The sequence below is a fragment of the Neurospora tetrasperma genome (assembly GCF_000213175.1).
Source record: "Neurospora tetrasperma FGSC 2508 unplaced genomic scaffold NEUTE1scaffold_81, whole genome shotgun sequence".
Lineage (NCBI taxonomy): Eukaryota > Fungi > Ascomycota > Sordariomycetes > Sordariales > Sordariaceae > Neurospora > Neurospora tetrasperma.
In genome coordinates, this window is record NW_009799179.1 from 6,763,394 (window position 1) to 6,780,222 (window position 16,829).

Below are 16,829 nucleotides of genomic sequence, written 5' to 3' on the forward strand. Positions count from 1 at the left end.
GTTGTTGTTGTTGTTGTTGTTGTTGTTGTTGTTGTTGTTGTTGTTGTTGTTGTTGTTGTTGTTGTTGTTGTTGTTGTTGTTGTTGTTGTTGTTGTTGTTGTTGTTGTTGTTGTTGTTGTTGTTGTTGTTGTTGTTGTTGTTGTTGTTGTTGTTGTTGTTGTTGTTGTTGTTGTTGTTGTTGTTGTTGTTGTTGTTGTTGTTGTTGTTGTTGTTGTTGCCCACCAGTATCCTTCAGCCTCAGCCCCTGCCCAAGCAGCTCTCCAGCACCGCCCAGAGTCGCAATCTTAAGTGTGTTTAGAGAATCATTCGCGAGCTTGTTAGCCGCCATCACCGCCCCTTCCACCGTAGCCACTGTAGCCGCAGAACTCTCCGGCGCAAACTGCGACCCAACAAAGATCAACAGCACGAGGAAGATGACGCCTGAAGTCAGCACCCAGAATGCCTTGAGCCGTCTGCGTGTGCGCTCCTGCCATTCACGGTCAGCGCGCTCCCAGCTCTCGATCCGCTCGCGTACCAGGTCCACCCGCTCGCTGAGGGACTTGATACGGTCACGGCCAGCGTATACACGGTCCTGCAGTTGCTCGATGCGCTTCTGGTGATCCTCGAACTGACCAAAGGCGTCAAGCTGCAAGCTGACGTCGGTGACGAGCTCGTTGGCTTCCGTGGTGAAATGAGAGGTCATGTCTTGGGAGGCGACGGCTACCTCCTTGAGCGCGAGGATGGTGTTCTGGAGGACGCAGAGCTTCTCGAGAACGGAGTAGTATGTGTCGTCGAGCTGGCGGGTTGTATTGTTTGAGAATTGTTCGAGATCCTCGAGAGACTTTTTCAGGCCCCTGCACAAGTTGGATTCATCGTCAGCTTGCAAGCCCATGCAAGAAATGTCGAGAGGTTGAGGGGCCAAGCAGGGGCACTGGGGTGTCTTCGACAAACCTTTCCCGCGCGATAGCCCTTTGGCGCTCCTTTGCGATTTCATCTTCATTTAGCAGGACCCTACCTCCTGATACATTACTCGCAAGTGCCGCGGTGGCTACCGAAGGGACGCTGTCATCGGCGGATGGGCTCGCATTGAGAATGCTGGCTCTTCTGCTCGCATTGGGAGTCAGGTTGTTCGGCGTCGACATGCCGAAGCCTTCAAAAGAGAAGCGGCCTCGACCGGTGGACTGCAATGTCGGGTTCGCACTCTGTACGTCGATGTTTAATCCATCGCGCTCCTTCCCCTTTTCGCGTTCCCTTTCTCGGCCCCTGGATTTGTCCTTGTCCTTGTGCTTTTCTTTGTCTTTCTCTTTCTCCTTCCCGAGGCGGTCGCGGTTTGATCGATGACGATGCAGATGGAGCGAAGACGGCAATTCGGTGATGGAGCGAGTGATTTGGTGTCGCTGACGATGTGGAGAGTGGGATCCTCCTTTGAGCCCTTCGACTCCATTCGGGGCGTTCGGAAACATGACGGCACTCGAGCGGCTTTGCTTTTCTTTATCGCGCTTTATCTGGTGATTCCGAGACATACGAAAGTGTAATGATGCGTAAATAACGCCAGATTAGAGTACCTCTACGGGTAGGCAAAAAGTGGAGGTGTAAGCCAGGATGCAAGGTCGACTGGGCCACTGACGTTGCGACGACTCACAGAGGTGCATCGCGGCGGGGACGCGGCGCAGGGGACCAATGGCACTCACTGCCCGGTGACGGGAAGCCGGCTGCCTTAACGATCCTTTGGCGGAACCTATCCAGCCTGTGCAGGGGTTGCTTCACTGGACATGTGAACTGAAGCAAAATAACCACAACCACAGTTTGTCACGAGAAGAGAATCACATGGAAGATGGGTTTCAAGTGGCTGCAAAGCCATCAAAAATGGTAATGGTAAGCTTTTTGTTATGTTCCGTGTAAGAATTGCTTGGGGTATCAGAATATTGCTGTGGTCCCTTATCACCCGCAGTACGTGGTCGTTGATGTACGCCTTTCTTTTTTTTGGCGTCGTCTTTCCGGGTTGTTTCTCATCCATCCGCCCTGTCCGCTGAGCTCTTCCTGACAAACCACGGCCTTCCGTGGCTGCTGCGAACTTCCAACTCCAATTATGCCATGCCATTATAAACACTCCTCCAAAATAAAGTAACGCCGCTACCATCATATTCGCCGAGGAAGACGCCGCGCTGCGAAGGGGGTTTGGCTTTCGTCTTTCGGGCGTTGGTAGAACGGCGAAGCCGGTGATTCGGTTCGGTACCCATCGTTGGACGGAAAGGAGTGAGACGTGGTGTTCCGCATGTCCTGAGTGTCGTTCACAGCCTCTTCGTTCAAGAGTTGATAAGCTTGTTGCGCTTCTCCTTGCGCTTGAGTCTCTCCACCCTCTTCTTGTGCATCTTCTCGGCCATCTTATCGTAACGTTCCTTCTCCTCCTTCTTCGCCCGCTTCTCCTTAAGGGCTTCGATGCGTCTCTGTGTGGAAATGATGGATCAGCTCCTGGCATCTTGTCTCCCGGATTCGCATTTGCACCAACCTTGCGCTCAGCCTCCTTCTCATCCTTAAGCTCCTTCTCCTTAGCCTTGACGGCCGCAAGCAACTGCCTCTCCTTTGCGCGTTTCTCATACGATGTCAACCCGGAGCCGGGACGGAAGGCCTTTTTGGGGGCGTGCCATTGCTTTCCTGTAGGATAATGGCAATTAGTACTTTATTCGACCTAGGATGGTAGAACGTAACGGACAAAGACTTACCATTGACCCTCATGCCAAGGGGCTTGGAAACCGCCTTGGTCTCCACCTGAGACGTTGTTTGTGTTGTTGTGGTAGTAGAGGACATTGTTGCGAATCGTTAAAGTCGACCAGCAATCCGTGCATTGGCTGGGTTCGATGCAGAGCGTTGTGACGGCGATGCCAGATGCAGAACTACCAAAGGCGGTCAGTAAATGCGGTCGCACTCGAGCAGAAAAATTTGGACGGCAGAATTGGTTATCGGGCCTGTCGTTGCAACGTTATCGCTGAGCGGGTCGTAGTATGGAGAACAGGCGTTAAAACTGCGGGGCGGACCCTCGTCACCCTTGCTTCCGGCATCGATGTGCCTGGTCTCATGTTGATGGTGACTGACGTTTGATCCCAGGGTCTGCCCCGCAGTGATAAGATAAAGTGACTCAGTCGACTGTTTGACGCTGTGGGAGACACTAATAAAAAGCCTCGAGTTGCCGCCCGATATCGCCTTTGTCTCTCTTACAAGATCAAGTTCAGGAACTGTAACTGTCGAGAGAAGCCATCCTCCGCAAGCACCAATCCGCCAAAATGTCCGAGTCCAAGGGCCGCGTCTGTCTGTAAGTAACACCCAGAGGAGGTCGAATAACGTCTGGTGATTCCACTTGTGGCACAGGCTATTCTGGAGCTTTGACGCCTGACTGACAGTCCCTCCCGTTCATAGCGCCTATTCCGGAGGTACGATCCTGGAGCTACACAACACAAGAGATCCGCCTGCCTACGAATGCAGTTGCTTACCAATTGATCACCGTATACAGGTCTCGATACTTCCGTGAGTCCTCCTGAAGCTTCCCTTTGATCTTATAGAGCGCATTGACTGACATCTGTGACTGCAGACCATCCTCTGCTGGTTGATTGAGCAGGTAGAGAAAACCAACCAACCCCCGCGCTCCCCTCCCGAGCTGTAATATTAACTCGAGTGACTCGACAGGGCTACACCGTCGTCTGCTTCCTCGCCAATGTCGGCCAGGAGGAGAACTGGGATGAGGTCCGCGCCAAGGCCAAGAAGCTCGGTGCTGAGGAGATGGTGATCCTCGACCTCCAGCAGGAGTTCGTTGACCAGATCGTCTTCCGTGCCATCCAGTGCAATGCCATCTATGAGGACCGCTACCTCCTCGGCACCTCCCTCGCCCGCCCCATCATTGCCCGTGCCCAGGTCCGCGTTGCCGAGCAATACAACTGCGAGTTCGTCTCCCACGGCTGCACTGGCAAGGGCAACGACCAGGTCCGCTTCGAGCTTGCCTTCAAGTATGTTGATTCCCTCCTCTTTAGCCTCATCCGACACACAAACACTAACGTGACACCAGGGCCTGCAACCCCGAGATCAAGGTCATTGCTCCCTGGAGACTTCCCGAGTTCTGTGCTCGCTTCCAGGGTCGTCAGGATCTCCTGAAGTACGCCGCCGACAAGAACATCCCCGTCTCCTCGACCCCCAAGGCCCCTTGGTCCATGGATGACAACCTTGTCCACTGCAGTTACGAGGCTGGCATTCTTGAGGATCCCAACCACACTCCCCCCAAGGAGCTCTGGACCCGCACTGTTGACCCCCAGGACGCCCCCAACACTCCCCAGGAGTTCACCATCGTCTTCGAGAAGGGTATCCCCGTCAAGGTCATTGTCGATGGCAAGGAGACCACTGGCTCTGTTGAGCTCTTCAAGCTCCTCAACAAGATTGGTCACGACCACGGTGTTGGCCGTGTCGATATCGTTGAGAACCGCTTCATCGGTCTCAAGTCCCGTGGCTGCTACGATACTCCCGGCCTCACCATTGCTCGCCTTGCCCATCTTGATCTTGGTTCGTGTTCCTCGTGTCTGACCTGGTCTGGGTGAATTGACTGCTAATATGGGTTCTACAGAGGGTCTTGTTATGGACTCTAGGGTCCGTGAGCTCCGTGATCAGTTTGTCACCATCTCCTGGTCTCGTCAGCTGTACAACGGCATGTACTTCAGCCCTGAGCGCGAGTTGTAAGTTGTTTCCCCACCCAAACTGAAAACAGATGAGCAATCACCAACCATCATCCCCCTACAGCGTCGAGAACTCCATCATCTTCTCCCAGCAGAACGTTACTGGTGAGGTCCGCATGATGGCCTACAAGGGTAACGCCTACGTCCTCGGCCGCAAGTCCGATGCCAGCAACCTCTACTCCGAGGCCGATGCCTCCATGGACTCCCTCGAGGGCTTCTCCCCCATGGACACCACCGGTTTCATCGAGATCAACGCCATCCGCCTCAAGAAGTACGGTCTTCAGAAGATTAAGGACGGCAAGCCCCTCACCCAGTCTTGAATGTCGACAGGCAAGTCGGATACAAAGATCATAATCGGTGAAAAGGGACGACTGGAGGTTTCTTTGCGCACGTCGCCCCGGGCAGATGGCCAGCCTCACTCGACACATAAAGCTAGCCATGTCCAATCCGCTTCTTGAATATGAAGCAATGATAGAAGGAATAGGCGCTTGAGAGTGGAGGATTGCCTTGGGGCATAAAAATATATGGTACATATAGACAGACGGCTCAAAATGAAAACACCTCATCCCTGCTGCATTGCTTCACCGAACTCAAGACGATTTCTTACCTGGTAATGATTACATAAACCCTATCAAGCGTAATGTCCAATATTAAACTCCGTTGCTTGCGACACACGAGGAAGAACGATGTCCACAACATGGCGAAGGATCTAATTTGACCTTGAAAGCCGTACAGTTTCCATAGAATGGGCGATACTTTCACCCGACGATGGTCTCACCCAAGCAATGAGGCCTCCTCCACATCATCCGCACCCTCCCGTGTAGTGTAAGCGAAGCACTGAAGATCGATCGGAGCATCGATAATAAAGTCTCTCCGCTTTTTGACCCTATTCCATTTTAAGACTTTTCTTGTTGTGCCAAGAGCAAGTCAACCGCCATGCCCACATCTCATCGCCGCGCCCTGCCCTGCGAAGAAGGGCGTTTAAGTTTCGGCGGACAGGGCTGAAATAGGCAAAGAGAGGAACAAGGATCAAGCGAGTGGACCCAACATCCCAACAACCAAACAGAAAACCGAATGAATCTTGAATGAACCAACCAGTATCTCATCTTCCCTAGTGATTGGGAGATTGAGCAAGATTGGGAATGTCGTCATTGTCAGCCTTGAGATTTGGAGCATCCGATAGGAGGAAGAGAGATGGCCTAACTACACATACTGTGAGAACGTGGGAGGGAGCTGAATGACCGTAAAATCCGGGGAAATGTTTCATGGTTTCAGATCAGAACAAAGAGATGGCAAGGATCAAAAGTCCCGTTTTGCCCTGGATGGAAGCGTTCGAATTGGGGTTTAGCCGGAGCGGGATGAGGATCACCTTTCCTCGGTGTGTCTTTTTATGCACATTTTATGAAAGCCAAACAAGTCCTGACACCAGCTACATCCAGGGTATATGTAAGGAGTTTGGCACAGCCGCAATCAACATGCTCGCTCCGAGGACGTCTTTTACGCTTGATGAAACGATGTCGATTATTTCGTGTTTGCACTGTTCAGGGGCCGGCCGGCTTGGTCGGCTTTTCATCGTTGTTGGATTCGCAGTGGTTGACGATTATCTGCCAGATACAGATACGACATCTTCTACTTGCACAATACTACTCGTCAGGACTAGAATCGTCCCTTGCGCATGGGCTCAGAGATATATTTTTAGTCTCGAAGAAACACATGGAAGTACCCATCCTCCTACCTCCCTCGATTTGAGAAGAGGTTGAATCTTTTTTTTTCCTGTTCCTATAATGAGCCGCTATATTGTACTGGGAAGTTGGTTCGCGTCCTCTTCTTCCCTGGCCTCCTCACTATCGCGCCAATTTCCGCGTATAAAACAGGACAAACGACGGACGCCTCCGAGGCCCCCACTTTTGTTGTTTTGATTCCTTTTGCAACCTCGATCAGGGCTACTCCTTGTCCTGGAGAGAGGCACGGCATACACTAGTTTCGATCGACGAATCCTCGAAAACGAGAAGACGCAGCTCTCACTGTTCACAAGCCTCGTATGGGTACGCACGATTAGGCCATGTGCATTTACATAGTAGTAGCGTAGAGATGCTACTTACCAATGTGCAATCTTTTGGTTACGACCGCCACTGCCGAAGCAGAACCGAGCGACGATGCGTGGGATGCGAGATTCGGGTATCAGTGCGGGATCGCGTAGAGTTTCCTTTCATGGAAAGCTAGATGACTTTCAAACACGACGTAGGGCTTTGTTCGGTTCGTGTTCGTGTATGTAGTGTACTTGGTGTACTGACCCAACCCATGGATGAACACCCGCTGTTAAACCTGATGATACGAATATTGAAAGGGACATAGTGATATTGAGGGAGGGAAAGCATGGTTGAAGTCTTTTGAAACATAACTTCTGTTATCGCGGGTTGATCTTGTTCGGGACTGCAAACAAGCGGCAAGGATCAGGAAGGGCCCCTTTCTTTTCTTTGCTCTCCCTCCTTCCTGCTGCTTAAAAGCCTGGGATGTTCTACACGACGCCTGAAGAGTTGTAGACCACTACCAGGCGGCATTTGGAGAACCAAACTCCTGACGAACTATCCAGATTGATCAACATCACAGGAACTGCACCACACTGAATTCTCGATTCCTCGAGCCCTACTGGCTGTATCCTGCGAGTTGTGAACCAGTCGCTGCCCTCCCTCCCTCCCTCGATACAGTGCTTTCGCCTCCGCGTCTGTCCATACTCTCTCTTACACTCCTCGGTTCGTTTAAGGCAGCGTCGTAATGCAAGCACATCACAGTTTCTCCCGCATGCCCGTGGGGGGAACACAGGTCAATGATTATGAGCCGGTCGGGCCGTGTTTTGAAACCTGGGATCGGGAAGGACCTAGACTCCTTCTCCCAGCCAAACTCTTTGTACTTTTCCCGCATCGTCTGCATTCCTTCTAGTGCGCATATCACAAGTGTACCAAGGGGTGAAAAGGACCCTTGATTTCTTCTCTTTTGCTCAAACTTGCTTGGAACGCCTCAGCACGAATGGTCTTTGGCTGGCGAGTTGGATGCAAAAAGCATTTTCTTTCCTTTCTCCCTCTGAAGCCTTTGGAGTGTTGTGGATACCATCATTCGCCCCTTTCCGGTTCTCAACTTAGGTTATCGATAGTGCCTTCGGAAAATCGATCAGGCGTCCCGTCTATGCGATTGCAGTGCCAAGGCGATCTGGTTGGTGTCTGACACGAAATCTCTCTCAACCCGTGCAATTGACTAAAGTGCCGGATGTAGTGTGAAAAAAGGTACGGCCACTCGCTAAGTCTGGTTTGGTATAAGCGTGTCCGGGCTTGTTTTCACACCACCTGAGTGCTCATGTTCCCCTCGGGATCCTGTCCACTGCGGTGTTGTGTACTATGCAGTAGGTGGTGGCGGTACATTGTACGCCCGAAAGGGCCGAGGCGAAGGATACACACTTTGTATCGTGGTCCCTCTTTCAACCCTATGTCGAACTCTGCCCGAGTAGGGGTTCCTGGATCGATGGATGAATGACTGGCTTGGAGACGACGATGGCGAGATCGGGCGAGATGGGCCCGCTGGTTTAGTTCATGACAAGAGGAGCAAAAGACACACCGGGACCCCCGCGCGCGCAGAAAGGCACGGCGGACGAAGATCGATCCGTGATCCATCAAATCAATCAGCCGATGTTGCCTTCCTGCAGTAGTGTACAGTATGGGGTAGCATCAGCGTTGCTCTACGCAGTACATTACCTCTAGTGTACATACGTGTAGTATGTACGCGCGCTAGCGGCTTTTATCAATCATCGAGCAGCGACACTGGCTTTGCATGGCCACTCAGACCACTGAACCATCACAGTCGCTTACTGCACAGACTGGGGGCTTCGCGACGGAATGAGAACGAGGCCGCCAGGAATGGTTGCCCTTATCTCGAAATGGAAACAAAAAACGTGGAGGAGAACCTTGCCTCTCACGCCTCTAACAAGAGAGTCTGGAGAGTCTGGAGAGTCTGGACCACCGCCATAAGCCTAATAAAGGGAGGGGAAAAAGCCGTTCCACGCAACATATGTCACTTTTTCCACTAGTGTACCTCTACGGTATCGTCTTCCCCTCTCACTCGGAGAACCCGTTGGCTGGTTTCAGTCGCTTCCCCTGCTCACCCTACGGTAGTTCCTTGCGTCTCGTCACTCATTGGCTTCAGGGTCTGTGGTGTCATGCACAGTTGTCCGTGCACTTTGCGTTAAACATTAAAGTGTGGTGGGCGCTTCGAGCTCAGAGTGGTCAGTGGATTGTTGACGAGAAACTAATGCGGGTGTTTTTAGCGCCAGTGCTTGCATGGCAACGATGGCATGGTACAATACGCCGGGTAGGGCCCGGACCTGGCAAGATGCCCTGCCGGCCTGTGCCTGTGCCTGTGCCTGTCGGGTGCCTGTGCCTGTGGGTGCTAGGGGAGAGGCCCGGCCCCAAAATTTCCCGCCCTACGCTACTACTCGGCTTGTACGCAAGTGGAAGCTTTTAAGTGTAGTTCGGTATGTCACCCAAGACCTCCCGTCAGGCCCGGGGGCACCCGACCTTCCGTACTCTTTTTCTTACTTTTTTTTTCCCCAAACAAAAAAAGCTTTTATATGATTAACAAATTATATTCATGGCATCTCTTCTCGCAACTCAGCTGGCCCAAAAGGGGGATTTTTGGATGAAATGGTGCGTCTTGGGTTGTAGCGTACGTTTGGCCAAGGGCGGGGACTTGTCGAGAAGAAAAGAGCATGGAAGGTGTGTAGAGGTAGGTATGTACACTTCCGTTAAAAAGGGAATCATAGGGCAAGTTATTGGGACTTCGATAGCACCCCGGGCTGCTGCTTGGTGCTGCAAGATTCAGGGACTCGATCTCGTCAACCCGATAGCGGCACTTGAACCATCAACCTTCCTTCATATATGACAAATCCCAACCGAATCGAGGGAGATGGCTTTGAGTGTCCTTCGACACGAGATTGGTAGCGTGGATATGGATGGAACTGGATTGAAGTCAGAAGTCAACGGTCTCGACAAGTCTCTCATTATTTTTTTTCCATTTTCACGTTCTGCAAGGTTTATGATATCGCTACAAAAACAAATTCTGATAATGGATTTATGACCCCGATTGGTAGGTCGGCATGTAGTGGCGCTCTGATATAGCTTCACTTCTGCAGATATGCGTTTGGGTATGCAATGCATATGCGTGTGTGTGTGCGGTACATCTGTGTGGTGTCTGGGACTGCAATGGTTTCCTTTTCTTGCCTCCTCGAGACAAGCGAACGAAGAATCGATAACGGAACCAGATACACACACACATATTCCGCATGATATACACTACGCCGCTGCCACACCTGAAAGACGAAGGACCAAATATGTGGCTCGCGAGTAGGAGCAGGTATGATCGCTGAGATGAGCAAACAGAACTAAGAATCTTAACACCGCGGTCAAAAGTAGACAAGAAGCCAATCGGCCAGTTTTTTTTAGCCTTTCTTTCTCTTCTTTTTCTTTTTTGTGCAGAAAACCTGCAATAAGCCCCCGATCAGTACAAAATACTGCTAGCGAGGAGACCACACGAGACTTTTCCCAGTCTGGCACACCCATATGCATGTTTTGAAGTATCACCTCCCTTTCCTCACCGCCCTGAAATTCCCGGTCCTGTACCCCGTAACCCCATACGTACCCCATACTTTTCTCTATTATCGGGGATGCTGGCTCGCTGGGTAAAGTCAATCGGCATATAGTGCTCAACTTCGATGTCAGAAGAATGAATCTCGTCATGCCGGGAGCACCGCCAAGCATCGGCCGGATTTTGTCTTAGCAGATGACGGGGAGGGGCATAATCCTCCACACACTTCGATTTAACAGGTGCTACGACTTGGTACGTCCCGAGGTTTTATACCCTCTGAATGCTTCATCAGCGCAATCCCAGTGTCAGCGGGTACCAGTAGGTAGGTAGCAAAAAGACAGGGCAAGCCAGAGAAAGCCAAGGCGCAGCAAATGCCAAGGGGTGAAAGAACTTGAACATCCCCGCCATCCCAGGGACATGCGCAACAACGATGTAACCTCATCGCTGTAGGGATGGTAGGGTTAAAGTTGAGATGAACAGCATCAACGAGGGCCGTTTTAATTGATAAAGGGATACCTAACACGCAGGGCAAGAGAGGCGCGGGCTGGCGCGTGCCTGGTAAGTGCCAGGACATCTTTCGTATTCTATTGTACATAAATACTACTTGCTGTATGCATGTACAAACCCCGTTTACTTGGCAGGCTGGCGGTTTTCGGTGTACACTACTGGACCGACCATGGACGATTTGCCTGCCACGGGCAGTGGTGGGTTTACGGAGAGGAATAGCGAAATGAACGTGGAACCATGGCCGAAAAAAACAAGATGGATTCTATCAATGTAGTGCAAAGGAAGTGGACAAGGGGGATGCTGATGAGATTTAGGATGTTATATTTCCCCACGCTACCTGCGGTGCTACTTGCATTGGAGGAAACCTTGGGTACCGTTGGTGTGAAGCGACGTATACGGGAAGCAAACATGGGTGGAAGCTCAACATGAGTTTTAGACCGGGTCGTCGGCTATGCGATGGTAGTGTACGCAGTAGGTATCTCTCTGCTGACAGTGGGAAGGCGTCCGCCCAGGACGCTGTGCAACTGGCAGCCAAACTCTCAAAAAGCCTGGAGAACCTTGTTGCTCGCCACCACTTTGAAGTTCTTCTCCCAAATTGGCAGGCAACATGAGGGCGACATGGAGTCTGACGCCTGCAGAATCCTCGAATTTGGAATATAAAATGCCGTTGTGCCATGGCTTGCTGCTTGCTGCTTGGTCTTGGTCTTGGCCTTGGTATCGGTCTTGGGCACCGGGACGGAATTCAATGCCGGAGCAAAACCTTATGAGGAAGTTGATATGATGAAATCTGTCAACTATTCTGTTACTCCCGTGACCATGTCGGACCTGCTCCTAACCTTATTTCCCTGCTGCTCTGGATACAGGTTCGTGAATATAGACCACATGACATGCGTGTGAGATGCTGTCGTGCTGCCGTGCCTTTCAGATGCTCCAACGCAACGCATTCACGGACTCCTGCTATGCGTGCGCTGGTGTACAATGACTGTTGCATCTTGTTTCTCAGAAAAGGCGGTGGAGGATGTGCCTCCCAATGTCAATTTCCCCTTTCCGCTTCTTGATCTCTGGCGATATGGATGTTCCCTTCTTGTCTTTGATGCGAGTCCCAGCTCCCAGATCCCGTCCGTACTCCATACCAGCATCAACGACCGCGCATAGAGAGACTCCTCCTACTCAAACGTTGTCCACCGTAGCATATCTGTACACGCCACTCTGAACGAGGCTGGACTACACTAACCACCTACTCCAGGCAGGAGTGTGTACAGGTAGACAATGTAAGCTCGCAAGGGTCATGCTGCCTTACCGTACCTGGGAAGTGATGCTGTTTGCGATGCGACAATCTCTTTAGCTGGGAGAGCTGGCATTGGAGATTCGACCTTCAAACAGTCGATCGCTCATCACTCGAATTTCGTCTTCAGTTCTTCTAATTCTCCTTCTAGAAAGATGGAAACCAGCGCACCCGCCCATCTTTCCAAAATCCAAAGACGTCCCCCGTTTGCGGATACCGATGGGCGTCGAAGCGCGGGTCTGACTGGCTGCTAGCCTGCTGCAAACCCACTTGGCAATCCACCGCGAATCCCATTACCCCTGGTTTATGCTGGTTTTGGTAAGTTGTGCAGGAGTGGATGCGCAGTGGACGAGACACACTGGCAAACTGGCACCGCATTGGCACGCCATGGCCAGGGGAGGAACCCACACCCGAGCCACAACTGCACTCGGGCTCCATTGCAGCACAGTGCGGCTGCCGTCCACACCTTCCAGTTCCCTTGTCTTCCAAGTTCATAGTTCTGGGGAGTTGCAGGCGCACTGGAGTGACGGCACCCACGCTGGAGGACACGCTGAGCAACCAACAGCGGCCAGGACCTGGAGGCGCAGATGCGCGACTCCCGTTGGCTGATGTGCCTTTGGAGGCTCCACTTTGTGGTTTTTCTGTTCCAGGTTGTGTTCGTTCCGCTCACCCTGCCGTCCATAGACCGGCCGCTCCCACTGCATCTTCACCTTTCCATTTCCTCACTCTTTCAACCACCCCATTCATTCTCCCTCTTCACCATTTCACCGTCGTCACTTGTCGTCGACACCACACCCTTCCTCTTGGTTCAATTTCAGCGGCAGATCTTGACCGATTTGCGCTGGCTTGACCGTCCACTCCTTTAACCAAAACTTTCAAGTTGTCGTCGCCAGTGTCACTTCTGCTTCGCAACGAAACACTCTAATTCTTTGTTGCCCTGCCTTCAGTTTTTTCTTCTAGTCCTTGGTTGCTCGTCCGTCTCTGATCTGACTTGACCATTGGTACGTTTCCGCCTTATGCGATTCAGTCCGCGTCATGACGGCTTTCATGACTTCTCTATGAATCGTATTTTATTTGTTCAGCGGTCAATTGTCCAATCCGCAGTCATCTCCAGGCATATGGCAATCAGCTGTATTACACCTCCCTTGTCGCTGACATTGCCGACTCTCTAGTCTCAGATCCGCAATCCATCGCCTTGTAATCCTTTAATCGTCACAACCTTCCCGACCTCACCACCCCTCTCGCCATCGCCAACCGCTATTGCGTCGACGTGCTAGCGAATCCCGTTCCATCCGGCAATTAATGTCGCTTACCTTCAACTAAGTGTCGTTGTTTGTGGTGCCGCGGTGCGGCTTGGGAAAAAAACGACATGGCGGCCATGATGGGTCCCGAAGTGATGGTTGGATCGACTATCAATCCTTTTGATCATTCAGCTACCGCTTCCGACATGACCAACAAGACTCCTCGATCTTCCATTCCGCTGCCTAATCCACCCTTTGTCTTTCCTGCCAAACCGACTTCTTCGGCGCCCTCATCGTACACCCGCGCTACTGGAAGACGGCCACACTCCGCTATCGAGCCACAGCTTCCGAGCTTCTCTCTTGGTGCTGACACCGAGAAGCCCGTATCCAGATCACCTGCGCTTCCGGCCCTCCCCGCCTTTTCATTCAACCCAGGCAACCCCTTACCTCCAGCAGCGCTCACCGAGAGCTCGTTTCTCAGCCCTACTCTTCCTCCATCGGCTCCTTCTTCGCCAATGGCAATTCCAATCCGGCCCGGTGGTCATGGTCATCGAAGAGGAGGCAGCGAATTTGTTGGAGGCAGCATCCGTGGCGGAGATTCAATCACGGTCAACTTGGGTTCTAGTCCGACCAAGTCAGAAAATGGCTTGGCTTCCCCCTTGCTGCAACCAAAGAAGCCTGCTGGTCGCAGGGGTCATGCTCACCGGAGATCTGCCGCAATTTCAAGCCACGACTTGTCTTCTATTATTATCCCTCCTACCGCCAGAGAAGTCAAGAAGGACAGTCCCCCGGCTAGCCTAGCGCCCGTTGATCCTCCCAAGGAACTTTCACTGGTCAGTGATGAGAAATCGCAGCCTGAGACGACAACAACAACCATGGCTGTTTCCGAGGTTCCGGAATCAGTTGCCCCAGAGGTATTGACACCACCCGCCCAGGAGCCAGTAGCACCCACGGAAGCCCAGGAATCCCCGAAGCCAGCCGTCCGTACAAGGGTTGGTTTTTCTGATACTCTCGAATACATTCCGAGACCTGTTTCACTTGTTTCTAGCGACACCTCCAGCACGGTTACCGCTCGTCCTGGCCATTCCGTTTCGGGTAGCATTTCGTCCGTCATCTCCATCACAAATGTGGAGCTGGGCTTGAACACTATGGCATTTAATTCGTCGCCCGAGCTCAATGACCGACCAAGTACTGCTGGAGCCGTTCTTGAACGGACCGAGACAGGCCAGGAGCAGGCCCAGGAGATAGTTTCACCGAGACGCCGTGGTTCCATTCCCCTTCTTGGTTCGATTCCGCCGCCTTCAGCATATACGTCGGCGACTCCCAGCCCTATCAAGTCCTCCAAAAAGTGGTCTTTCTTCGGCAAGGATAGCTCCTCAGCTTCATCTCCTACTAGGCCTTCGGAATCGCCCAAGCTGTCGACATCAGTAAAGGCCACTCCGCAGCGCTTTCCCGGTCATTCGCCCCAGGGATTTCCTGAAGAGCTGGCGGAGATGAAGCCACTCACGAAGAAGAGAAGCAAGAAAAAGAAGAAGGTCAAGACGTGGGCCGGGTCCATTTTGTCTCGGAAGCAAAGCAAAAAATCGCGACACGGCAAGGGATTGAAGCGAACCCCTACGTCTACTTCTCGACGTTCCTATAGTGTGAACGAATCAGCTGTTGACGTGCTCTTTGAACCGGAGGCAGTTATGCCTACAGTTCTGGTGACGGAATCAATCGACCCCACTGCGAAGGACTGGGATTCATACAAGCCTGCATCCCTTCCTGACGAAGAGACGTCATACCAAATGATTGATTTGGACGCAGCATTGGGACCGTTCAATACGCCCCTCCCTCGCAACCCAGAATGGGAGGCGGCCCAGAGAGCGGGAGGTACTGTAAAAAAACAATTGCACAGCGCTGCGGGTTTGAGGGGCTTTACCGGCCCTGGAATGCATTATCACAGACGTGCTGAGAGTGCACCTGAATTGGTACCTTTCGAAGGTGGTCGTTTCGGCTTCCCTCGGTTCGGGAGCAGCTCGACCATGGCTGATGTTTTTGAGGAGGACGAAGAGGAAGACGAGGATGAGTCGCCCAAGTCTACTGGACAGTCAACCCCTGTTATGGAGACGTCCCTGGCCGATACTTTTGAGGAGTCGAAAGCATCTGCAAAGGATAAGGATGTCGCGAAGTCCACTGCTGATGAACAACGGGAAACGGCAACTGAATCTGGTGCTGTACCTTCAGGAGTAGAAACCGACGAGGATGGCAACGCCTCCCTGAAGTCTTCAATCTATACAGGATCTCTGGGCAGGCGGTCTCAGGATGCGCTTCGACAAGAGACATCCGTCACTGATTCTCCCCGTCCTAGCTTCAGCGGATATCAGAATGAGCTACAGGCTAGACACAGCTTCTCGGGGTCTGCGACTCCTTCGCCCAGGCAGACCTTCCGTCCCAAGGACCTTGCTGTAGTTGACTGCAGTCCTTTGACCTTGCCTGCTGCTGTGTCATGCGCACCGGTCAGTCCTCACTCGATGACCCCGTCATCAGCCTTCCCGTCTCCCAGGTCTCCCTTATCCTACGACGCCCATCGCATTTCGACGGCACCTTCATCCATCACTGAGGACAATTTTCAATCACTGCTTATGGGCGAACCCGGACCAGAGGTACGGATCTCGGTGGATGATGTCCCATCATTGACCAGCGGCGACTCGTCAATGACTCGTGAGAGCTTCTTTGCGCAGAACCCTCAGGCTAGGCAGCTATCCTCCAACACGCTGCCTAGGCCTGCCTCGTTCAGTGCCTCTGCCTTTGGTCGAAGGCGATCGAGTCTTGCTAGCCTTAGCCGTCTTGTTAGCAGCTCGCATGGTGAGCGCAGCAAGCTCTCGATGGAGGTTACGGCGACTGATGACGGATCGGAGAAGAAGGTCAAACCCAGCAAGACCAAGCGGCTCGGCCGGTTCGTACAGTTCTGGAAATCAAAGGAAAATTGCGAGGCTTAACGATATTTTCAGACGAAACTAGCTAGGAGCATGGGTGTCAAGGCCCTTCTGTTTTAATGTGGCGCTAAGTACGGAATTTTGGGGATCTAGATGAGATTTATCGGGGGGTTTTTCGACTTGACGGTTAGGGCGTTTTTCTTTTTGACGATAGCACGAAGGACAAGATAACACGAGACGAAGGGGAGCAGCAATAGCAATCTCGGTCACACCAGAAATTTGTCTAGGGGACGAGATGTTTCTTTCTCGAGGAATGATGTGGTTAAGGGACATATGATTCAAAGGTGGACGATGACAAATCTTTTTGTGATTCTATGGACATATCATTGCAAATGTCTACGATCGACTTAGGGTGGAAGGTTTTGATCAGGTGAGCTTCAAACGCAACACGATTATTAGGCAATTCAAACCATGATACCATGCGCTCAAAACGTCGCTTTTGTTTATGTCGCTGCCTTTCTGTCTTCGTGCTCTTGTCCATCCATCGGGGTAA

At 52.1% G+C, this 16,829-nt stretch overlaps 4 protein-coding genes across 4 annotated transcripts in view; 2 read left to right on the plus strand and 2 right to left on the minus strand.

Annotated features, from left to right (window-relative positions):
* Positions 1-1,442, minus strand: part of NEUTE1DRAFT_133521 (uncharacterized protein) — a gene marked incomplete at both ends in the record, with an annotated part of 2,626 nt that extends 1,184 nt beyond the window's left edge. The window contains 2 exons of the mRNA XM_009858341.1: positions 223-833; positions 931-1,442. Of these exons, the coding sequence (XP_009856643.1) occupies positions 223-833; positions 931-1,442 (1,123 nt within the window). The remainder of the gene's footprint in view (positions 1-222; positions 834-930) is intronic.
* Positions 1,443-2,285: 843 nt separating this feature from the next.
* Positions 2,286-2,787, minus strand: NEUTE1DRAFT_105967 (uncharacterized protein; the record flags this gene model as incomplete). Its single annotated transcript, XM_009858342.1, has 3 exons — positions 2,286-2,426; positions 2,489-2,634; positions 2,703-2,787. The coding sequence occupies 3 exons, from the start codon at positions 2,785-2,787 to the stop codon at positions 2,286-2,288; spliced, it is 372 nt and encodes a 123-aa protein (XP_009856644.1).
* A 320-nt stretch (positions 2,788-3,107) lies between these two features.
* NEUTE1DRAFT_126419 (argininosuccinate synthase) lies at positions 3,108-5,281 on the plus strand (the record flags this gene model as incomplete). The annotated part of the gene is made up of 8 exons (XM_009858343.1): positions 3,108-3,289; positions 3,394-3,407; positions 3,488-3,501; positions 3,566-3,592; positions 3,661-3,977; positions 4,037-4,524; positions 4,586-4,694; positions 4,759-5,281. The coding sequence occupies 8 exons, from the start codon at positions 3,261-3,263 to the stop codon at positions 5,012-5,014; spliced, it is 1,254 nt and encodes a 417-aa protein (XP_009856645.1).
* Positions 5,282-13,333: 8,052 nt separating this feature from the next.
* On the plus strand, positions 13,334-16,763 carry NEUTE1DRAFT_119034 (uncharacterized protein; the record flags this gene model as incomplete). Its single annotated transcript, XM_009858344.1, has 1 exon — positions 13,334-16,763. The coding sequence occupies one exon, from the start codon at positions 13,487-13,489 to the stop codon at positions 16,337-16,339; it is 2,853 nt and encodes a 950-aa protein (XP_009856646.1).
* Between the last annotated feature and the right edge of the window lie 66 nt (positions 16,764-16,829).